Here is a 23,994-nt window from a genome sequence, read left to right as displayed (position 1 = left end):
CCTGTCCTTGTGGCGTGTCTGCCCCCTGCCCCTCGGCTGGGCCACTCCTGTGGCAGCTGCACCGGGACCAGAGCACCGGGACGGGGCTGCCTGGGGCCAGAGGGGCCAGCAGGGCCCCCGAGCCCTGCCCAGCACTGGGGTCTGTAACCCAGGGCTCCACATCCCCGCTGTTCTCATCCCAAGTGTTCACAGCCTGGGGTCGATGTCCCTGACCTGCACACCCTGAGTCTCCCCACCCTGGATGTCCCACACCTGGGTCTCCTTCATCTTAGCTCTCCATATCCAACTCCAGCATTCTGGGGGCTTTACATCCCACGTCTCCAACATCTCTGGTGTTCACATGCCAGGTCTCCAACATCCCTGTCTCAGCATCCCAGTTTTCCACAATCTGGGTCTCCTACATCCCACGTGTCTCCAGTCCCAGATCTCCTCCTCATCCCTGCTCTCCCACGCTCAGGGTCTCCACATGCCCTATCAGAGAATATTTGGGGTTTCCAACCTCAGTGTCACCATCCTGGGATGCTGAATCCCCAAAAAACAAGTGCACAAACACCCCCTTTAGGTCAGAGGGCAAATAGGGGCTTCATGGGCAAGAACCCACCCCAGCAGTGCAGCCCCTTGAGCCCAAGCCCTGCCCCCAGTGCTCCCCCTTCCTTCCACCCCACTGTCTGAGGGGCTGGGGGTTCAGCTCAGGGGCTGCAGCCTCCCTGGAGGCTGGAGAGGGGCTGGGTTGTGGCCCTGGGGCCATTTGGCCCCGGCTGGCCCCGTGTCCCCTGTGCCCTCCATGCCCCCGGGGCTCTGGGCAGGACTGGCCCTACATGGCCGAGGTCAGGCCCACGATGTCCCCCGATGTTCCCTGCTCAGTCAAATCCCACTAATCCCCCCTGAGTCATCCCTGGCCGACGCTGACCTGGGAGGAATCCTGCAGCTGCGAGGCCCCTCTCCGAGCTCGGGGGGCTCCCTGTGCCCCCGAGCCCCTGCCCCCCACCCCCCTGCCCGGCAGCCGGGGTGTGATGAGTTTGGCAGGTCTCAGGCAGATCCTGGGGATCAATGGGATCAATTCCCAATCCTGATGATCAATTCCTGCTGTTGGGGGTCACTCCTGTGCTTGGGGGGGGAGGGGGTTCCCGTTTGGGTGTGAGGCTTTTCCAGCCCAAGCCTCACTCCAGGGGAAGAAGCCCCCGAGGAGCATCCCCAGCCCCCTCCCCTGTCCCGTGGCCTCACCACGGTGACTTTTGCTTCCCGAAAAAAGCCGAGGGTGGAGGCTGCGGCCAGGCCACGGCGCTGGGACGGGGTCGGGGTGTCCCTCCCTGTGTGGGGGTGCCCTGTGAGCCCCCAGCCCCTCCCGCTCGCAGCCCCTGCCGAGAGTGTGGGTGCCGCAGCCCCGGATCCCTCGCAGGGCGCTGAGTCAAGGCACATTTTCTGTTTATGGGTTGGCGGGGAGGGGAATATTTTTACAGCGTGAGTCACCGCGCGTGTGGCTGCGAGCGGAAAAGCATCGGGAAGGGACGGAGGTGGGGAAGGACGGAGGTGGGGAAGGAGCCACCCAGCCACTGCTGAACCCACGGCACCCTCCCCGCGGCTCCACCGCCCCGCAGAGCACCGGAGAGGCCCCGGCCAGGAGCCCGAAGCCGCGGGACGCGGATCCCCAGCGGCAGGGGAAGGGAGGTGCTGGCCCAGGAGCAGAGGCCAGGCTGTCCCCGAGCTCCCCCCCGACCCACGGAGCCCCCCAGAAAGTCGAGACAAGGCGATAACAATTAAGCAGCGCTGACGTCAGATCTGTAAGTTTATTTGCTCAATGTACGACGGCTACATAATGACTCACATTCATGATATTCCATCACTGAGGAAAAACTGCTAAGAATGGTCCGTGTGTGAAATAATTCCTTACAGAAACACGGAGTTGGAAAAATAATCACTGATTAGACCTTAAAAATAGTTCACTGCATAACATGACAAAAAGCACAAACAAAGGCTCATTCAAAGAACACAGTCATTGTTCTCCTACACTGTAATAGTTATAATTTCACCATGACGAACACCAGACATTAAGATTAAGCTAACACTGGTGTTTTCTTTTGCTTTTTTTTTTCCTTTTTAAAAACAAAATCATATATAATTGCATGTCACTATAGCAACATCCATAACAGATCAGTTTGTTACGATCACTATTTGGTAGAGCAAACTTTACCCCCGAAAAAAAAAAAAGGAAAGAAAAATAAATTAAAAAACTTTAAAAAATTTTTGAAGACTATTTTGTCATAGGAATACATAACATCTACAGTATAAGTTAATAAATTTCAAGCTACTGTATAGAAATACGACACTAGCATGCACAATATTGTATCAATAGAGTAATGGAGCAGTAATCATTTCACTGGAGAGACAGTATCATAGGCAAGTGCATCTCTTAAAAAATGAAAGAAACCATTCAAGCTGCTTAAAAATCAAGTCCCTGACCCCCACTCCGTTTTTAGCCCTCTTGTGCCATCTCTCCTGCATAAGTTTCCTAAAGCAGCCAGAGCAAAAAGCCAAAAAGAGTAGTAATCATTTGGGAAAAAAAAAACCAAGAAAAAAATAAAAAAAAAAGAAGATAGGTTTTGTAATTCCAGTAAATCACTTCCAATTATACAGCTGGGACAACACTGCTCACGGGACACGGGGGTCGATGAGAGGGAGCTCAGAAGCCTAAAAGCATCTCCCGGTCCCGGCACACAGCGGCACCGCACAGCCCTCGCCGCGGGAGGCTGCGCCCCCCGTTCCCTGCGGGACGCTCGGAGCAGAGGGAGCCCGGCCCAAACAAAGCCGGGCCGGGGCTGGGGCGCCCCTCGGGGCCGGCGGGAGGGGCCGGAGCCGGTTCCGTGCCCCCGGGCCCCGGCAGCGGGAGCGGCGGTGCCGTGTGTGCCTCAACACCAGGCGCCGTGTCGGGCTGGCTCTCGCAAGGGCCGGGGAAAGCCTGGTTCCAAAATCAGCGTCAGAATCACGATAAGGATTGAATTAAAGCACGAGCGCGGTTTCTCCTCACTGCGCGGCGCTGGGGGAAGCGCTGCAGGGCGCAGCGCTCCGCGAGCCAGAGAACAGCAGTGAACCTCCAACAACCATGGAAAAAATCAAAATTAAAGCTAAATTTACTCAAAATGGGGTAAGTAGTACCTGCTAAGCAATTCAGATGCCCCAACTCCCACCCCCGGCCGGATCAGACAGACTGAGAAAAGGTTTTGCTAAGAAGAGAACTAAGTTCCTGGGCTCCCGATGGTGGACAGAAATGTCTATGATTGTAGCTCTTCCCTTGAGGAATTTCTCTACCAAATTAGTGTCTAAGCTCCTGAAGTTCACTCATTACACCACAAGCTTCCCCAGGAGAAAGGAAAATGCACCCGGCTTCCCTGGTGACAAACAAGGGAGCCCTGGGTGCTGGAGATCTGCTGACAAACCTCATGGTACAGTGGGAGAAAGTCAGGCAGAGTGAAATGGCAGTGCAATCCCTGAGGAAGCAGCTGTGGCACCTTAAATCAGGATGGTCTTTTGAAATACCAAACACAGTACATGACATACAGACCTGAATGCTCTTTTTTTTTAATATTTTTTTATTGTTTTTTATTTAAGTGGCATTTTTTTAAGTTTAAACACTTCCCCCTTTGTCTAATTAAGTTCTTAAACCTTTTGCTGTGGACTTAAAATAGTTGAAACAGCCGCTAGCCAAGCACCTGTTAAGCTGTTGACCAAAAAACTAGAGCAGCTTTGATGTTCCTCGGGGCGGGCGGTCTCCTTGCCTTGGGCGACACAGAATAGCTAAAGCCAGTCCACAGGCGAGGACTGCTCAGGAAGGCAAGCCAAAAGAACTAGCAAAAGAAAGAAAAACAGACAATCAAAGGCTTGATGTCATATGGCTGTAATGTAGAAATACTGTAAACTGCAATTTAGTGTTAATACTGTAAGCTACCCTAATAAATATCTCAACCAAAAAAAAAAAAAAAAAAAAAAAGGAAAAAAAAAAAAAAGAAGAAAAAAAGATTGGATGGCCTAAATCCCAGGGCTTTGCGAGCCCCAAATTCTTTAGTTTTGTTGGTTTTATTTTTAATTCCTTCTCAATTTGGGGATTTGCAGCTGCGCCCTGGCAGGCAGAGCTGCAGAGAGAGGCCCCACGACGTGGAGCGGGCACACGGCACCTGGGCTGCGGAAACAAACGCTCGAAGCCTTACTGGAACCACAGAACTCCCCTTCTTTTTTTTTTTTTTTTCCAAATGTTTTTGCGTTGCTTTCCTTAAAAATGAGGGCCATTCCATCCACGCAAATTCGTCTTAAAACCTTTTTTTTTTTATTTCTAGCAATAAAGTTAAATTAAAGACAGCTCCACTTGTATTAATAATCTACAGAACAGTCCATATGCCAGTGAGGCTGCTATTCCATACCAGCACAGCCAGCCTGACTTCCACTAGTGGTGTTTTGGCAAAAATGTCAACGAGGCAATCAAAGACAGGTTGTGGGGGGCCTCCCTGGGAAGGTGTCCCCTCCCTTTCCCTCCCCCACCCCGGACCCCCCCCACTCGTGGGAAAAAAATAAAGACTGCAGTAGTTAGCATCAGCGTGCGGCTGCCAGTCCATCGGGGGGGTCTAGTTGTTGCCTTCTCCGCCGTCGTCGTCTTGCTGATCGCTCGTCCAGAGCGTTAGGTTGTCGCGGAGGAGCTGCATGATGAGCGTTGAGTCCTTGTAGGAGTCCTCGTTGAGGGTGTCCAGCTCGGCGATGGCGTCGTCGAAGGCTGTCTTGGCCAGGTGGCAGGCCTGCTCCGGCGCGTTCTGGATCTCGTAGTAGAAAACCGAGTAGTTAAGGGCCAGCCCGAGCCGGATGGGGTGGGTGGGCTGCATGTGCTCCTTGCTGATCTCATGGGCTTCGCTATAGGCCTTCTCCGAAGACTCCACCACGGTCGCCCTCTTCTCGCCGGTGGCCACCTCGGCCAGGTAGCGGTAATAGTCCCCTTTCATCTTCAGGTAGAAGACTTTGCTCTCATACTGCGTCTCGCTGCAGTTCTTGATCAGGTAGTTGTCCAGCAGGCTCAGCACATCCTGGCACACCGCTTCCAGCTCCTTCTCGATCTTCTCGCGGTAGGCACGGACCATCTCGATCTTCTTCTCATTGCCATCTGCAGAGGTCTTCTGCTCGATGCTGCTGATGACTCGCCAGGACGAGCGCCGCGCCCCCACCACGTTCTTGTAGGCCACGGACAGCAGGTTCCTCTCTTCGTTGGACAGGGGCTCGTTCAGCTCCGTCACCTGTGTGGAGAGAGGGGGAGAGAAAAGAGACGTTTGGGTTAAGTCCCAGCCTTCTGATATTCCCATCACTCCTTTGGGTGCTCCTGTGCATCTCTAGAGAGAGGCAGGAGGAGGCAGGCAGCTCGCAAAGTCCTGCTCTGTCATCCAGCTCTGTCTCTGCTCCCATCCCAGCAGGAGCCAGCTGGGAAATCATGCTGTGGGGTCCAGACCCACAACAAAAGGAGCAGGCGTTGGGTTTCATTTGAGAGATCAGCATCTTCCAGAAAAGTCTTCTAGGAAAGAGATGCCTTTCACCTGTAGGATGAGATTTGGGCTTGGTGATGCAGGGGAGAGGGACAGTCAAAGCAAGAGGGAGGAGATGGTCCAGGGTTATGAGCTACCTGCATGGATTAGCACCACCAGAGCTACAGGGTGTTCATCTTTTCCACTTCCCACAAGCATGGGGCACGCTTCAGAGACACCCAAAGAATCTCTGAGACAGCACAATTGCAACTGCCTCAGGCACCTGCACAGAAGAGGACTGAAGCTCACACGGTGAGGGGAAATGCCCCACATTGGGTTTTCCTCACTGAGGTTAACAGCGTTACCTGCCTCGTGCACCACAAAAACTGCAAAGGGATTATGGAGATGATGAGCACAGAGCTCCCTCAGTAACTTGGGAAGCACCACTTGGTATCACAATAATCCCATTCCAGCTCCCACAACACCATTACTGCCTGGAGCCACCTGGGCAGCACCTTTGGCCAAGACTGCAGCAGCTTCCCAGCCCCAGGAAGGAGCAGGAGGAGCCCTTGCAGCAGCCAGGACACCACGCAGCAGCTGCACATGGCTGCTCCCCTGGGCTGGTTACAGCTGCCAAGTGCCACTTTGAGCCTGGGCATGGCCACTGTCCCCTTTCCCCCAGGACACACCCTGGGCACAGCCACCTGGGAATCAGGCCACCAAAGCAGGAACCTGTGAGCCACCTCAGGGCAGTAAAGGATTAGGTAATTGTTTGGATGTGAAAGGCTTCTGCAAACACTGAGTCACTTTCACAAGGATCTGTAAGGACAAGGTTTGCTCTGGGCCCAGATAACCACATTTATGGTGGGGAGCAGGAGGCCAAAGGCCCAGCCCAGGACCTCATTTGAATGGCCTTGAACGACTCACAGCTGCTCACACCATATTGACCTGCACATTCCAGAACATCCACTCCTCCTGCAGCTCTTCAGCCATGCTCTGCCTAATGTCTCCTCCCAAAACCAGGCCACAGCTAAGCCTGTTTCCCTCACAGCAAGCAGAGTCTCTGATCAGACCCCCTCCAGCCCTTTCCCTCAAGGCAGAGGCAGCAAGCAGACCCTCCACTCCCACCCCTGCTGCTGTGTGGATCTGTGCTGCTCCACAGGATGCTCCAGAGCCTGGCAGAGGAACAGCAGCCCATTTTCTATATGGAAGAGGGTCTTCCTGTGCAAACCAGCACAGCTGCTTCTGCTGCAGGGTGAGAGACAGCCGAGGCAGCAGGGAAATGGGTGTCACATTAATGAGGGCAGGATCTCCTGGGACTATCAGCAGCTGCCAGAGGCACAGGACAAAGAGCACAGAGCAGGATGCCAGGGCAGCTGCCAGTGCTCCCGCCCAAGGTAAGCAGGGCAGCGATGCCATCCCCAGCTCCCAGTGCCAGGCCAACCCTCACACCCCTCTCCTGGCCAAGACAACGGTGACTGTTTAACCACAGGGCCCTGGGATCCCTGTGATATCCTGCCTCCTGCAGCAGGGCCAGGCAGGGCCCAACCACAATGTGCCCAAATACCCGTGGTGAGACACACACACACTGCCTCCAGCCTGCCTGCTGTGCTCTGCAGTTTTACAGAATGTCTCCCTTCGTTCTTCCCTCTCAGTGACACCTGCACAAACACACAGTAATCATTCTGTGGGTTAAAGACATCTTTGGGAGCACAAGCAAGGTGTCCCCCTGCCCCAGAGCTTACGGGTTGTCCGTCCTCAGAGATACCAAAGACTCCATCAGGTTACCTGGGGGCTTATCCCACCAAAGCTGCCCTGTTTTGAGTGAGGGATTTGGAAATAGAAACATCCAGAAATCCCAGCCTGAGTTATTCTCTTCCAGCTGTAAATGGAGTGTCCAACACCAACAGCTATACAAGAGACTCACTGATTCCAAGAGTTTTCTGTCCTGACAGGGGTTGTGGAGATTGATCACCAGATGAAATTTTGCTTTTAGCAAGATGCTCCCTGAGAAGAGACACCAGTTCTGAAGTGAGGAACAAGCAGGTGCCCCACAGCCAAGTCTGCAGATACCTATCACTGCAGGAAGAAGTAGATTTACCTCCTCTCACCAGAAGAGTCTTGCTGGAGGACAGATTTATTAAAACTACAGGGAGTTTCGTGGGATTAGCTTTGCCATAAACATTTTAAATTCGAAGCTATTAAGGATTACAGAGGAAAGTTGCCTGTCAAAATCCTTTCAACAAACTGGCTGACAGATGGAAGGTACACCTGTGGAGACAGCAGATTCCCCATGGGAGCTCACAGGGAACTTGTAAAAGCAGGAAGGGAGCCTTGTTAACCATGTCACTGCTTTCTAGCAGGACCCAGACTCCCAGGAAGGAGCACTGCAGAGACATGGCCAAGATGTGACACGGGTGGGGACAAGGACCACAGCCCTCAGCACCAGGAGAGGGAAGAGGCTGTAGTCCCACACATTTTAGTTTGCAATTGAGCTGAGGGAGGAAGAACAGAAAACCATCTGGCTCTTGCATTCCCAGCAGGAAGAAAATGCAAGATGCCCAGGATACAAGGTATCAGACAGCAGGGTACACTGAGCTGCCTTATCAGAGTCAGAAAAAGGCAGAAAAGATGTATCCCAGGTTCAGCTGCCTTTGAGGACATCTCTGCCCTCAGTCTGCCCAGAGCTGCCTGCTGCCCCCCTGCCTGTGCTGGCATTTCCTGCCACAGCCCCCTGCCCACTCCAGACTGTGCAGTCACTGTCACTCTGTTCTTCCACAGCACTGCACCAGTGCCCATCTCCAGCAGAATCCACTCCAACACCTCTGCACCAGCCTGTCACATGCACGTGGGGCTGTGCCTTCTCTGCAGCCTGTGCTGGCCAAACAAATGCTGAGGGCTTTTTTTTTCTTACACTGCAGGATACAGAAACAAAGTGAGCTCAGCCAAGCCACTGGCTAAACAGCAGGTTCTGATATACTGAGTTTGTAGCATTGCACTGAATGCTTCTGATTTAACATCAAATAAGGCAATATCCTGCATCAGGCCTGGATCACATTGCAGCAGTCACATTATGGAAGGGCAGAACCTTCCCCCTTAACTCATACCCTGAAGGGGTTTCACCTCCCCAGAGGGATCAGGTCCCCTGATGCCATTTCCAGCACTGTTACATGGAGTCAGAGACTTCAAATAGCCAAAGGAAAATCCTAGTTTGGCATTAGGAGTGCTTGGCAGGAGCACAAAGCCATCAGGCCCTGGCTGCAGTCTACCTGCTCTTTGGGAAGCTCAGTCAGTTTGGAGTTTAACTTCCCTGGCTGCCAGCAGGGAACAGCAGAATTTGCTCTGCAAATCCCAGTAACTGTCCAGCCTCATCTCACTCTTGTGCTCATGGAGACCAGGGAGAGGGGCAGGGGATGCATGAGCCAGTGTCAAGTCCTGGATGTGGCACAAACAGCCAAGGACAAGGAGCTGATCCAATGGTGGAAAGTTGATAGAGGAAAGTCATCTAGCTATTCTGGAAAAAAAAAAAAAAACAGGAGAACACACCTGCCAGGAGCAGACTGCACAAGGACACCTAGGCAAGGAGTGCAGGGAGCTTGGCATGGAGCAGTCCATGCTGCCAGGCTCTGGCTGGGAGGCACATTCATCACCAAGCTGGAGGACTCTGCCACTTCCAGTCTCACCAGTTCTCTGATGGCACAGTGTCTGCACCACCCAGACTCCAGGGCCCTTAAGCCATGGGGAATCTCCCTGAGTTCCCATTGGACAAAAATTACTGGAAGTTTAGGGTTTATACTGCCTGGGAGACCAGAGGCTTGTACAAATCCAAGCCCTGTGATTTGCAACAAAGCACTGCAGAGGCAGCACCATCTCTGAGAAGGTTTTCCTGATTTCTCCACTACAGCTGGAGCTCTGACTCAGCACCCTGCCCAAAACCTGGCAGGCTCCTGGCATGCCCGAGGATCACATTGCAGCCAGGCAAGCTTCAGCCTCTTGAGGAGAAGCCAGGGAACAAGCAGAACTTTACCTGTCCCTGATGTCAAGGTATGTAAACTCCAAAAGCCCAAGGGTTGGCTCTACAGCACCTGCTTTCTGGAAGTATCCTGATTAACAGGCTTTGGTGAGACCCACGGGGAAGGTTTGCTCAGAGAACAGCAAGTTAGGTTGGTTAGGGGCTTATTCCAGGACTCCCATCCTCCACTTCTCACCTTGCATGAGTAGGTCTGAGTATACATCAGGAAATGACTGTTTTTGAGGTCCCTGCAGTGACTGCAGTGAAGATCCATCACAGGACTTAGCTCTACCTGTTTATTCTTGCACACTTTTCACTTAGTTTGATAATTAAGTGCCCACCCATTTACAGCTTCTGCCTGGCTTTGATGTCTTATCTTAAAGCAGACAGCACTGGCAAGCTGACAGGACCCAGAGATCCTTCCCTGGGGAATACCATCAACATCTGACAGTTTAACCCATGTTATAAACCTCAACACTTGCTCTTCTTATTGCTTAAAAGAGAATCTGAGTCCTTCAGGACATCAGACAGCTGCAAAAGAGTGAAGCTTTCCTGGAGAGACAGAGACAGCCATGAGAACTTCAAACTGTTCACTGAGAAAAGCTTTTGAAGATCATCAGAGCTCCTCTCCCACCAGGATACACAACATCCATCTCCCCTTCAGCACTCATGCTTCCTGTTCTATCTACAGCTCCTGCACCATGTAATTAAATTTGTTATCTCTCCACACAAACCCTAGCAAGTGCCTTGTTTTCCTTCACATGCAGCTTGTTAGCCTGAGCACTGGCCTGAAGGTCCCCTCCTGTGTTTCATTTTTTGAAAGGCCAATGTGCTTTTGAAATGATGTTCTGACCACTGAAATTCCTTCTTGATCTGTAGCCACTGGCAAGGGGCAACCAGCACACAACCCCTCCAGGCTCAAGGAGCTGAAAAAGGTCACAACACCTGCAGATATGTCACCTGCCCCCATCTCCAGCTGCTGTCTCATGCTGGGACCCCACCACCCATGAGCAGGGACAAGAGAACACAGCCTCAGGGTGCGCCAGGGCAGGTTCAGGCTGGACATCAGGAAGAATTTCTTCACAGAAAAGGTTGTCAGACATCAGAAGGGGCTGCCTAAGGAGTTGGGGGAGCCCCCATCCCTGAAGTTTTGAGGAAATGACTGGAGATGGCACTAAGTGCTCTGGTCTGGTTGACAAGGTGGTGACTGGTTAAAGGTTGGACTCTGTAACCTTGGAGGTCTTTTCCAACCCTAATGATTCTGTGTCAAGACCACCTTCAGCAGCCCAAGTGCTGTCATTTTGGAAGGTCATGACTGACATTCTGGCTGTTTTTTCCTGTTCCCCTAGCTTGAAGAAATGGCTGCCCTCAAGTACAAGAAATTGTCACCATTACCCAGCAGCCTGGTGAGAGTCACGACTCGATGTCACACAGCCTCACCAAGAGCAGCTTCTCCCCAAGCACCAGCGTGAGCTGTCCTCCATCACAGCAGTGGGAAAGATGCTTTTCTTAAGCACTGTCCTACTTTGGTGAAGTAGGCGTGTGTTAAACCAGACCTAAATCTAAAATGTTCCCAGATTGGTTTGGGTTCTTTTCCCTGTTGCCTTGCCTTCGCCCCCATGTCACACTTCCAAAGTGGAAGTCACACCAGAACTGCTTCTCTCCTTGCTGACCCCTTCTGCTGTCCTCTGCTCATATTTTAACTCAGTGTGGCCAGGGGGGTTTTGGGCTGTAGGTCAAACCCTTCCTCTCATCCCAGACAAGACCAAAAGAAAGCACGTGCAGGCTGTGGGCAGACGCAGTTCCCCACTGCCTTCTCCTCTGCCTGTTTCACTATGAATAATCCCCTACTAGTTCCCGTTTTCTAAGCTGGCAGGGCCAGTTCACGTCACAGGACAGCAGCTGAGGGCACATGGGATGGTTCTGTCCTTACATTTCAAATTGCCCCCAGTGCCTCAAGGACCAGTGTCTGCAGAGAACTGTTTATTGCTTGCAGCCCCACTGCATCTCAGAGGCTACTCAGGCACTCCAGACACCAATTAGGATTTCTGCATGTTCCTACACTTAACAGCAGCTTTCATCCCACTCTGCAGCCTTTATTACTTAAGGCGACTTTGAACCACCCAAGACAAAGTCTTCAAACTAGGAGATGTGGAAACCAAGAGCTCATTTATTTTATTGGCCTTTGTAGCTTAATAACTACATGTGATTGCACTGCATTCAGGTTTGATCAGTCCGTGGAGCCTGCAGACCTCCTGCTCCAGTTTCAGTGTGGCCATCATGGATTTCAGTTGGAGAAAAAGCAAATTTCAGCTGCTTGGGTCATTCTTGCACATGAAAGGTTGAAGGGAGCCAAGGTGAGAACACCAGTAGGAGCAGCAGAGCTCTGAGCTGCTCCATTTTGTGTACCAGCCCTTATCTGCAGCACTGCAGTCCCAGCACTTGGTCTAACGACTCTGGGTTTCTTTCCACCACAGAACACCTGGGTGCCACTGATTTGTGTCCCTGACTTCTTCTGCAGCCTGAGATAAGGCAAACACGAGGGAGCATCTGCCTGCCATGGCTATTGTGGACAGAGAGCAGCCCAGATACATCCCAGTAACCAAATGGAAGGAAAAACTCTGGCCTCCCAGCTCTGTGTATGTTCAAGTGTTTTACAAACAAATGTTCAAGGAGCTACAAACCATTTCTGAGTTAGCATTGCACAGTCCTGTCGCAGGGAGCTGCTCCTCTAGCCAGCATGTGCTTTTTGAGCCAGGAAGGAATTATGCTCAAGTTTTCTTGTTTTCCTTATTAACACCCTGATTCCCATTAGCCTTACTGACAGGCTATTAAACAAGATGAAAACTGGCTGGAGGACAACTTGTTTCAGCATCTTGCTGCCACTACCTGCCTGGTGCTTATTAAAAACTCTCGGGGAACATGATTGACCTCTGTTGGCCTAGTGCCTCCCAGCCACCAGATGGAGAGAGCAGCAAGTCCAAGCACATCATCCCCAGCATTTCAGGGGATTGTCACTCAGGGCTCATCACACTGTCCCTGGCAGATGGGATACCAGCACCTTTGCCTGCTAACTACAAAGCAACAGAAGGGATGCCAAGCTATTCCTTCCCAGGATATGGCAGGCTGGCAGCATCATCTGCCCACTGCTGTGTTCTGAGTGCCTCAGCAGCAGCACAGGATCAGCACCACCCTTCTCCATCACCCAACAGCTTGGGGAGCTCTCCTGCCTCAGATTATCTGCTCTGTTCCCTGCTGACAGCCTGGTCTCCAAGCTCTCTGCTAAGCACGTGGAAGATCAGTGCCACAGCGTGCCACTGCTGAGAGAGCTCAGAAGTGCCCCTGGAGCTCACAGCAAGTTTCAGGAGCTCAGAGTTGATCCGTTGATCCTTTTGGAAGGAGAATGACAATTCATGGTTGCTATAGGCTCTTCTGGGCTGCATTAAGCTTTTCCAGGTGAGAGCTGAAGAGCTCTTCAAGAGTAACTGCAGCTCTTTCCTCAGAAGCATTTCTGTACAAGTTTAAAGACTTGGGGGTTTTTAATTTCTGTTTAAGCATTATTCCTCAGAAGACTCCACCTACTCACAGGCTTTTGAGCTGAAGCAGCCATTCACAGGATGGCTACTGGACATTTCTAGAGTCTTAAGACTTGGTCCACGCAGAGGAAGATGGTTTTTTTTCTTTCCAATTAATGGTAAAACAAACCCAAGCTAGACAGACTTCAGCGACTCTAGATAAACACACCAAGTTTCATGTGGGGAGGGTGTTTAGTGCTGCTGGGAGCATTAGCTGCTTAAAGATTTACCTCACAGCCTCCAAGGGTACTAATCTGGCTCAGATCTTAGTGCTTTCCTGCTCACCTCCAGCCCCAGTGCCAAGCAGTAAGAATCCTGCCACCAGATCATCAGATCCTCCCCAGAGCATCAAATGCCAGGCCTTGTCCTTAATCAGGGGCTCTGTGCTACCTGTGCCCATGACCTCTGCCTAGCTGAGCCAAGAGAGAATGCATCATGTGCCATGGGCAGGCCACCTCAAGGCTGAGAGCAGGTTCTGGTTGCTGGGAGAGCCTGTTCCCAGCTCTGCTGGAGCAGGATGAACTGGGCAATTCCTGTCTGCTGGCATGGCTTCCTTTGGCATGGCAGAGCCACTGCTGCCATGGCAGGTGCAAGCTGCTGCTCCAAAGGGTGAAATGGGAGAAGCTGCAGCCATGCAAAACTCCCTGCAGTGAGCATGCACGTTTTTAGCTGCTCCAGGTCACTCCCACAAACACTTTGGGAGCACCTGGTTGTTGCACATCAAGGTAAGATTCTGGAAATATTAAAAACAAGCACCTCACAAGATTTTTGCTCTAGGTCTCTTGGTCTGCAAATCCAGCAGTTCCTTGGTGTCTCAAACATGTTTTTCCAGATTAAGCAAGAGACTTCCCAGAACACCCAGGTGGATTCCTGCATGCCAGCTCCACGATAGGTTTAATTTCTACATCAGTGAGTAAGGTGATTATGCCTCCAGATGTACTTTACCCTCCCACTGCTTCGGGGATTTTAGGCTTGATTTTACACACCTCTAGCAAAGACAATTTTATTTAATTTCTTAAATGAACTTGCAGAAAAGAAGAAAGTCAAGTTTTTGCTCTGGCAGCTTTCTGGAGCACTGTAACTGATTTTAAATGACAAGGAGGGTCACTATCCTAGATCCAACTGTTAAACTCCCCTTGCCTGGCTGCAGCCATCCCCTCCCAGCCTCTTCTGAAGCCCAAGGTACTCCCACCACAGATTTGATCTCAGTTCATCACAGGTGACAGAACCCCTCAGGTGCCAACATCATCTTGACACCACCAAATACAAGAAGCCAAGCTCCCAAATTCTAGGTAATGAAATATTCACCCCATGTAACAAAGCCCAACAGCATAAACAGGCAAAGCTCCAAGGCCTGCCCCAGCTGGGTGTAAATCAAAGGCTGTTAATCTCCCCCAGGTTCTCATTCACTGCTGCATTAGCCTTTTACAAGTAGAGATCTCCTACAGCAATTGTTGAGCATGTCTGTTAGCACATGGCACAGCAACAGCTTCTCCACCTACTATTAATAAACTTGATGCTGCTGAGCACCACAACTGTCCAAACAACGTGTCCATCAGCAGCCTCATTAGCACTGAGGCTCAGACTTCTCACTGGTGTTTTCCTGGAGCCTTGCTGAAACCATCTCAGAGAGGAGTCAGAAGCACACTGACACGCCAAGCAGCTTTGCTTGGTACGTAAGCAAAGACACATCCCAAGCAAGCCAACCCATCTAGAGAGATCAGAGGGAATTTGCAAACAATTAAGGAATGGTTTGCACTTGGAATCCCTGCAGACTTGGGCTCGTCCAAGCACAGCTGCCTCAAACACCCATACACGGACTCAATTCCAACATCTCCTTCACAGAAGAAAAACATTAAGTACTCTAATCCCTAATCTGGGGATCACTTTAAGGGAATCTCACGCCATCATTCTCTAGTCACTCTCCTACTGCAATTAACTAATGCACTGCCCCTGGTCACTAGATCACTAGCTTGGGGCCAAAAATCAGGTTTGTTTAATATCTAATTGAGCATGTACTGGGTCATGTCCGAGATGTGACTAAATCTGGGTTAGCACAGAAAAACCTCAAACTGGGGGAGGTTTGCCCTTAAATAGGCAGACAAAGGCTTTTGTTTCACCACTACACGAAGGCTTTGCTTTTGAGAGACAGTCTTGTCAGTGTTTCCTGCAGCACAAGAATTGCTGCCTCATCATTTCAGCTCCATTTTCCAGAATTTACCATTTCTGAGTTTTTCCAGACTATACCAAGATAATCAGCATGAGACTCAAGAGTGAAGATCAACCCTTATGATTTACCAGCCCCAGCAGCTCCCAAGGCTCCAGCCCATAGAAGTGGCCAGAAAGATGCAGCAGCTCAGCATCACTATCATTGTGCATTCAGAAAAGATGGACAAAGCCATCCCACTGCTGAGCTCCTCCCCCAGAGCCATGGGTGGGAATCCCACATCTTGGCATCTGGATTCTGAAGCAAAGAGTCAGACCTCTTACTTGAAACATGAAATAAATTTAAACAGCAGAATTGAAGTAATTTTGTTGCCATTTTCCTTCATTTTAGACTGGGAGGAAGGACTTTGCTCATTAGATCAAGCAGACAGGGGGAAAAACATTCCCACAAAGCTATTTCATTTGCATGAGGAAAGAAGAGTTCCCCCACCTTCAATGACCAAAAACTGCACTGGCAGAAGCACAGGCAGAGCCTGGCAGCCAGCAGCCACAGCAGAATGTTTTATCTCAATGCCACCAGCATAAAACCAGCCACCACCATTTATCTGGACTGCTTCTTCAAAACAAGCCAAAGGTTTCAGAGGCTGACAGACAAAGCCACCCAAAATCCAGCAAGGTGACCAATCCATTGCTACTTCCCCTTGTTTTAGCTGGTTTCCAGGCTATTGCTGCCCAGCAGTGACCATCACTAGTCAAATCAATACTTCTGTTTTCACTCAATTTTTGCTTCCCTGAAAAGGCAGTTGCCATTTTCCAGAAATGGCAGCTGCCATTTCTCTGCAGTTATGTGACTCTAACACTTGGGGAACAAGACTTCAGCTAAGGACCAGCTGGGTTAGTTACCTGTCCAGTAAAGAACAGAAGTTTTTGAAGGCTTTCAGCTTTCCAGAAGGAAAAGAAAGACTTGACCAGCAAAGGAAAGAAGGTCTAAGCTGGCTCCAAACCAGTTAGCACAAAAATACTCCTCCTTTGGAAAAATCTGTCATGAGCTGCAGAGCACCGGAGCGTAGGAGAACGCCTGGAAGCACTGAGGGTGCAGCACCACCCAGAAACAACCTCAGCCCTGCCTCACAGCTTTGCCACAGTGAGCTGGAAGATGATGCCTGGATCCTATCAAGGCTGTCAATGGAGAAACGCTTGGGAAGCCAGGCAAATCCTGTTCCACTGTGCTTTGGACTGCAGTTGTTGTAATATGCATTCACATTTTGGTGGCAGCTCAGGAGGCTGAACAGGGCAGAAAGCACAAGGCAGAGTACTAAATGCCTCAGGCATTGACCCAGCTGAGGAAAAGCTCCCTCAGGTCAGACTGGAGGCATTTTCCAATGCCTCCTTCCCTGTACCTGCCTCTGAACAGCCTGGTGCTTGGCTGGGACACTGAGCAGCCAGCTCTGGTCTGAACTGGTCTGACAGTCCTCATGGCTCTTCCCTGCCAGACTGGAATTGAGCTCCCAACACACCTCTGCCAAGGAGAAAGCAGCACCAACAAGTTCAGCAGTGCTCCACATCCAAGGACACGTCTGAGCTCAGACAAAGCCACCTCCCAAAAAGCAGCTGGTTACTCAAGCACTAGCAGCTGGGACACACAAAAGCTTGGATTCTTTTTTTCCTAAATATGTACTCTTGCACACAACTTCTGGTTTGGTTTACTTGGCATGAAGCTGCTCCAAATAGAAGCTCAAGAGTTCAGTGATAGAGTTGGGTGCATTAGGCCCTGCCAGATGTGTCACCATCCATGGAGTTTTGTCCAGATGTGGAGTCATGGCTACCACTCTCCTCCCCAGCCCCTGCTCCATCAGCTGCACCCTGAGCCCTGTTTCTCCTTCTGTCCTCAAGAGCAACAGCTAGTAGATCCAATTCTAAGCTAGTAGAAGTTTCAGGCTTTGAAAAATCCTTGTCCTTAGGATTGTGACTTAGGGGTCATTGTGACCCAGGCCCCCCACAGGCTAATGGGGTCCATCAGGTCACTTTTACTCCACCTCCCTGATCTTAAGCTTAGCAAGGCTGAGACTGCTTATTCCTACTTGGAAAGCCAAGCTGAGCATGCTCCTGAGCAGCACTAATGCTACTGGCCCAGGCACAAGAAAAGTGGTTCAGTAATACACATGAAGAAGGGGAAAAAGTATGGTGGGGATCCTCAAATTAAGGAAAATCTTAATTCTACCAGCCACAGAAGCTGAGGTAGAACCATGTTTTTCACCTCCCTGATCAGAAACCAAATCTCAGCTGCAGGAGGCACAGGGATACACCACAGTTATGTGGATAACCCTCTTAAAAGCACCATCCAGAACATCCATGAGAACCACTAAAAGGATGCCAAAGGCATCATCTAGTTTCCAAGAACAGTGTGTATGTCCCTAGATGCTGGAGTTTTCAACCCAGGAAACATTTCTGGAGCTGAAGTTCTGTGGTTGTCCCTAAACTGCTGTTCCTGAGCATTCCAGCAAGCCCAAGCACACATCATCATTGTCCAAGGAGTTGATTCCAGAGAGCAACTTTGGGATCAGCTGGTAAACACAGCTGAGGCAGATAGGGTTTATCCACTGACATTATGAAGTTTATTTGGTGTACTAAAACAACAGAATCTCCTGTGAACCAGCCATCTTTTTACACAAGAAGCAGCAAAGAAAGGTGGTTGAAAAAAAATTTAATAAATCAAGACAACTCCCACCAATCTTTTTGCACTTTCATGGTTAGACATCCAATAGATCTACTGAATAAGCCCAAATAATCCAGGGGTTCATGGAGAGCCCTTGCCCAAGTTTTACTGTTTCTATGTATTCAGCTGCCATATTCTCCATCACAGTCTCAATATCACTTTTGTTTAGTTCAAGAAGAGATATTTTGGGTCCAATCCACCTTGGATGCTACACTTGGCCAACTAAGACACACAGCATGATCTTGTAAGTCAGTGACTCTTCCTTAATGGACTAAATAAGAACTCATAGGAGCTCAAAGAGGAATTTTTAAGAGCTTGATGTGCTGAAGACTGGCCAGTTACTGTGAGCAGTGTCCACTGCAGTCACACACAGGGCACATTGCGACCTATCTGTGGCTTAGGAGCAGATGTGACTCAGGCTATGGCTATGAGGTCCCAAGGCTGAGTCACACAGAGACAACCCCACACCGTGAACCTCTACAAGGTCAGAAGGACAGGAGCCCCTGACAGCCACCTTCCTGCCCTGACCCCATGGACCTCCAGGAAGGAAGCCCTGCTCATGAGTCAGGTTGTCTGCAATGCCCAGCACCACTGCAGTCCAGCAGTGCTCTGCAGGCACCGTGAGGCTGGGCAGCATTCAATCTGCCTGCACAAGAGCATCGATGCTGCCATGGCATGCCAACAGCTAATGACTGCACCATCCACCTCAGCACTGGGAATGCTTTCTGCAAAGCCATCCCCAGCCCCCCTGGGAAGTGCTACTACAGCAGCTCGCACTCCTTGGTCCCCTCCCACCATCACAGATGGCCTGCCCAGCATTCCTCCTGGAGAAGCCTTTCCACCTTCACCACCCTTTTGTCTGTGTACACTGCGAGCAGAAAGCAGCTAATCATCCCTGCTCTGCTTCCTGGGGACTCTCCAGATAGGCTGCATTTGTGTCACTACCCCTTTTCCAAGGGTGATCCTGCTGTCTGTGTGAAGCCTTGCTATCAGCACTGATAACTGGATGTGGGGGATGATAACCTGCCCAGCTGGTGACCATCACGGGAGAAGCCCACATACCCTGTGCCAGGGAAGGCCTGCACTTCCCCATCCTCACGCTCCTCCTCCACCCACAATGGCCATTTACTGCACCAAGCTGTGCTGTCTGAAGCTTGGAGCAGCCATCTGCTTTCCAGCATCTCCAACAGTCCCCCCTTCACACCCACACTTGGTGGTCCTTGCGTGCAGCACAGCCACGGCCCTGCTGCAGAGGTTGGGCCCCCCAAAGTCGAGCAGTGCTCCCCTCACAGGGAACAGCCCCACACCTACACCACCCATAGGTGCAGTGCAATAATCCTCCCCAGACACTTTTATTGCAATCATTTTGTTCATTCACCTGCACATCCCCTCCACGTAAAGGTCTGTGGGAAGGCACGTGCTGTGCTCCCTGGGCAGTGCTGGCCCAGGGGCTTGGCAGGGCTCCCACCTCCGGAAAGCCTCCAGCAGCAGCACTAATGGATATTGATCCCCAGCCCTGGCGTAGGATCCCACAGCAGAGCTCTTCCTGAAGCTGAACCAGACAAAAATGCATCCTGCTCCAACCACCAGCACTGTGGGAAGTGAAACTCCAGCAAGCAAGCCCAAGGCCAATGTCTGACCACACTGGGGACCAGCAGAGAGCTTTCCTGTCCCCCAGCACCTGAGAGGGCTGATGGTACCCCCAGACAGCACTGAGGTGACCAAGGTCATGAAGACATACCCTGGATCGATGGGCCCAGCCCTGCACCCTTCCTGGGTGTGGCATCACCTTCTGCTCCCTCTGCTAGGTGAGGGATCATCTGTTGTTTTCAGAGACCCCCCCCAGTAAACCTGCCCCTTTTGGGGGCTGAAGGAGCAATCCTGCCCCTGCAGCAGCAACACAACTGCAGGCAGCAATTAGGGGCACTGGCAGCTAGCACTTACAAGAAGGAAGGAAGTAGAAGTTATTATATATAAATATTATTTTTGAGAAACTATTGCAATCCCAGACATCCCTAGATGAATCAGCAGACAGCAAGAAGCCCAGCACACCATTTCCATTTTAAACCATTAACACATCCATTCAGCACAGGTTCCCAAGCACACAGGGCTGAGGCTGAACAACCCATGTGAGGCAGCCGCCAAAATGCAACGGTGGAAAAACGAGCCTCTTTAATGCCCATCACTGCCACGACAGGTTTGAAAGGAGAACCATCCAGCATTTCTCAGCAGGGCGCTAGGCAGGGCTAGGTTTGGAGGGCAGGATGGCTCTGCATCACCTTCGCTAGGCGCAGCCCGCATGCTCTCTGCTACCGCCTGGGTGCATTGCAGCTTGGACCATGGCATATGACATCACTAGGCGTTGCTACGGAAATGAGTGCGAGGTCATCAGCCTCCCGCACAACCGGGGCTGGGGGCTGGGCAGCGCACGGGGGACGGGGATAACCGGCTGTGACACGGCTGTGACATGGCCGTGGCCGCCGGACCGGCCGTGCCGGAGCTGGGGCAGCGCGGTGCTGAAAGGAAGAACAAAGCTCTGCCTTTTGTTTGCTGGTGAAGGGAGGCGTCAGCGCTCCCGCTGGGGAACGTTTCCTTACGGCCAAACTACCCGGCAGCTGATAAGAGGCGTTAGCCCGGGTTACTGTTTCACCAGGGCCCGTAAGGAAAAATCACACATACGAGCTCTTAACAGCACCTGGGGTTCGAGCACCCAGCCCGGGGAAGCAGGCTAAGAGAAATTCACAGTGCAACGCGGCTGTGAGTCCCGGGCATATCCCTGCTGGCTTTGTCACGGCGGCTGCATTATCCGTAGGAAATGAGCTGTAGGATCTGCTCACACAGCAGGCTTTGCTTTAAAATGAATAGATGCCGCTATCAGAAAATGGTATAAAAGCCATAGTGCAGCAGAGGGACAGCCCGGCTGGCTTAATGTGATAATATCTCGTTCCGATTATCCGTATTTCATTCCTTGATAAGACATCTCCTCCCTCCCCGGGCTCGGGCTGTGACAGTTTTGTCTGTTTGATAAATGCAAGGTTATTGACAAAATGGTGCAATATGGGCAAACAGAGCTGCACCCACGGCAGACTGCGACATTCCCAGATCGGCATTCACTTTTCATCAGCCGGGGAGGACACCCCAGCTCCCAGCAAAGGTTCAGACCTGACTAAGAAGACAAACATAAAGAACAGTTTTCCCCTTTAAAGCACCCCCTCCCTCCCTCCACCCAGTCTAGCCTCTCTGCAATATGACAAATGCAGAATCTTCTGGAATGACTTGATCCTGCCTCCCACGATTGCTTTGTTTGCAAGATCAGATCAGAGATATGTTTTTTTTTCCCTTCTTATATTGTCAAAATGTCAGTATTGAAGGGGAGCGTTCAGTGTCACAAATCAGATCAGCCTGCTATATGCAGAGTCTTTATTTTAAGAGCGTGAAATGAATACAACATGACTCAATTCATAAATCTCCAACCAAGAGCAGTAAAAATAAGAGCTTTGACAGTGAAAGGGCTGCCGATCTTTGGGGTCAGGGGCGCACACCAGCCCCGGCGACCACGCGTGGGAAGGGATGCACGGGGAGATATTTCGGCAGCGGGGAGAGATGTGCACGAAGCCCCTCCCGCCACACCGGGTGCCCCCCCTGCTTCGCCCCCCGGGGCCCCGAGCCGGTGTGACCCCCCCGGGCAGCGCCGCAGCCCCGCCTGGCTCCCGTGCCCCGCCACGCTCAGGCAGGGTGGGGAGAGGGCACGGGAGGGGGCCTGGGGCGGGGGGAGAGCAGAAATGCGGCTGGAAGGGGATGGGGGGCTGCGGAGGCAAAGAGCCCCGAGGCAGAGGAGAGGATGTGGGGGTGCTCTAGGGCAGGGGAGGGGGATGCGTGGGGCTGGATGGGGGCAGCAGGGCAAAGCGAGGGGGTTTGGAGCAGGGGAGGATGGAGGGCGGCTCTAGGACAGAAAGGGGGATGTGTGCGACTGGGTGGGGGCCCCGGAATAAGGGAGAAGATGCGGGGGGGGGGTTAGGGCAGGAAAGAGCGATATGTGGGGCTAGATGCGAGCCCCAGACCAGGCGAAAGATGTGGAAAGGGGGCTCCGGGGCAGAGGAGCAGGATGCGTGGGGCTGGGTAGGGGCCCCACTGCAGGGCAAAGGATGCGTGGGGGGCTCTAGGGCAAGGATGGGGGTCGGGAGAAAGCAAAGTAACCCTGGATGGGGAAAAGCGGCGGGAACGGGACTCAGCTGGGGGTGTCGGAGGGCGAGGGACCGGGGCCCTGACACCCCCGCGGCCCCCCGGGCCGAGCCCACCACCCACCGCGGAGAACACGCGGGAAGGGCGACGGGAGGGCGGCCCCAGCGGAGCAGGAGGAGGAGGAAGGTGTGCGCGTGTGCCTATGTGTGTGTGTGTGTGTGTGGGGAGCGCGACGGCCGCGGGACGGGACTCACGTTCTTCATGGCGGCCGCCATGTCGTCGTATCGCTCGGCTTGCTCGGCCAGCCGGGCCTTCTGCACCAGCTGCTCGCGGTCCACCATCTTCGCGGGGTCCGGGGGGGAGAGGGGCGAGGAGGCTGCGGGCTCCGGGAGGAGGAGGAAGAGGAAGGAGGAGGAAGAGGAGGACGAGGAGGGCGCGGCGGTCTCGGCGCTGCTGCGGCTGAGGCGGCGGCGGCGGCTGCGCCCGGTGCTGTGCGCGCGCCGCGGGCCACCACAACCCCCCTGCGCGCGCCCCGCCCCGCCCCGCCCCTCCCCCGCTGCCCCGCCCACCCCTCGCCCGCGGAGCACGACGGGAGATGAAGTCCTCAGGATGCGCAAGCGGCGCTGAGTTCACTCAGCCCATCCTCTCCTGTTAGAACTACATCTCCCATCGTGCCCCGCGCCAAGGCACCGGCCCCTGGCCCCCCTGGGCCCCGCCTGTGCTGATTCACCGGAGCCCGGCCCGGGTGGGCCGCGGAGGGCGCGGCCGCGCCGGGAGAGCGGGGGGGGGGGCCCGGCAGGCGCCGTGGGACGGGCGGCCCTCGGGATGGAGCCGCGGGACAGCGCCGGGCACGGGCCCACCCGGGGCAGGGACACTCACAGCCTGGTCCCGCTCGCGGCCCGGGAGCCGTTCCAGCATGGACGCGCTCAGGGCGGGGACGCTGCCACGGCCCAGGCACAGCCGCAGGCTGGGCTCGCACACTGAGCGGGCTCAGTCACAGCCCAGGCCCGCTCAGAGCCCGCACACACCGCACACGGCCCGTCCTCACCGTGCCCACTCATCACTCAGGGCCGTAGAGAGCCCACAAACACGGCCTGTGCCCACGGAGAGCCCACCCACGGCACACAGAGCCCGTCCTCACCGTGCCCACTCATCACCCAGGCCCACGGAGAGCCCACACACGGCCCGTGCCCACTCACAGCCCATGGGCACTCACAGCTTGGAGCCACCCACAGGCTGGCCTCAGAGCCTGGAGCCACACACAGCATGGTCCCACTCGTGGTCAGGCCCACTTGTGGCCCTGACCCACACAGATCGTGATCATACAACCTGAACCCACCCATTGTCCAAACCCACTCACAACCAGATCCCACTGATAACCCTGCTCCACTCAAAACCCAGACCCACTCACAGCCCCGTGGAGACCCTGCAGTGTTGCTGTGCCTGGGGTCACTGTGGCACTGCTGGGCCAGGTCATGGTGACAGCCTTGGGGTGATGTCCCCTGCTTTCCCCTGCCCCCTTTTTCCCACCATGGCCAGGGTTCTGATCCACAGAGGAGAGCATTCCCGCTGGAGATCAACGCTGGATAATGGACAGTGACAGCCACCTTGGGCAGTCACTCATGGATAACCCATAGGATGAAAACATGTCTGCTCCAGCCATGGGGAGAGCCACTGGGAGTCATAAGACATCCCACTTTCCTAAAAAATCTATGGATAAAGTGATGCTGAGAGGAGGCTACAGCACTGGGAGGAATGCAAGGGTTTAATGAATCCTGTTTTCCTAAAAAGCCTCTGGATAAAGCAGTGCTGAGAGGATGCTGTGGCACTGGGAGAAAGGAAAGGGTTCTG

At 52.8% G+C, this 23,994-nt stretch overlaps 1 protein-coding gene across 1 annotated transcript; it reads right to left on the bottom strand.

Moving 5' to 3' along the window:
* Positions 1 to 4,085: 4,085 nt before the first annotated feature.
* Positions 4,086 to 22,645, bottom strand: YWHAG (tyrosine 3-monooxygenase/tryptophan 5-monooxygenase activation protein gamma). The gene is made up of 2 exons (XM_066563748.1): positions 22,398 to 22,645; positions 4,086 to 5,270 (listed from the first exon to the last, which is right to left on the bottom strand). Exons 1-2 carry the CDS (start codon positions 22,482 to 22,484, stop codon positions 4,614 to 4,616), a joined length of 744 nt encoding a protein of 247 aa, XP_066419845.1. The 5' UTR covers positions 22,485 to 22,645; the 3' UTR covers positions 4,086 to 4,613.
* Positions 22,646 to 23,994: the final 1,349 nt, after the last annotated feature.

This window comes from Molothrus aeneus, chromosome 20 (assembly GCF_037042795.1).
Source record: "Molothrus aeneus isolate 106 chromosome 20, BPBGC_Maene_1.0, whole genome shotgun sequence".
NCBI lineage: Eukaryota > Metazoa > Chordata > Aves > Passeriformes > Icteridae > Molothrus > Molothrus aeneus.
Note: the sequence above shows the minus strand (reverse complement) of the source record. Positions and strands in the feature narration are given on the sequence as shown.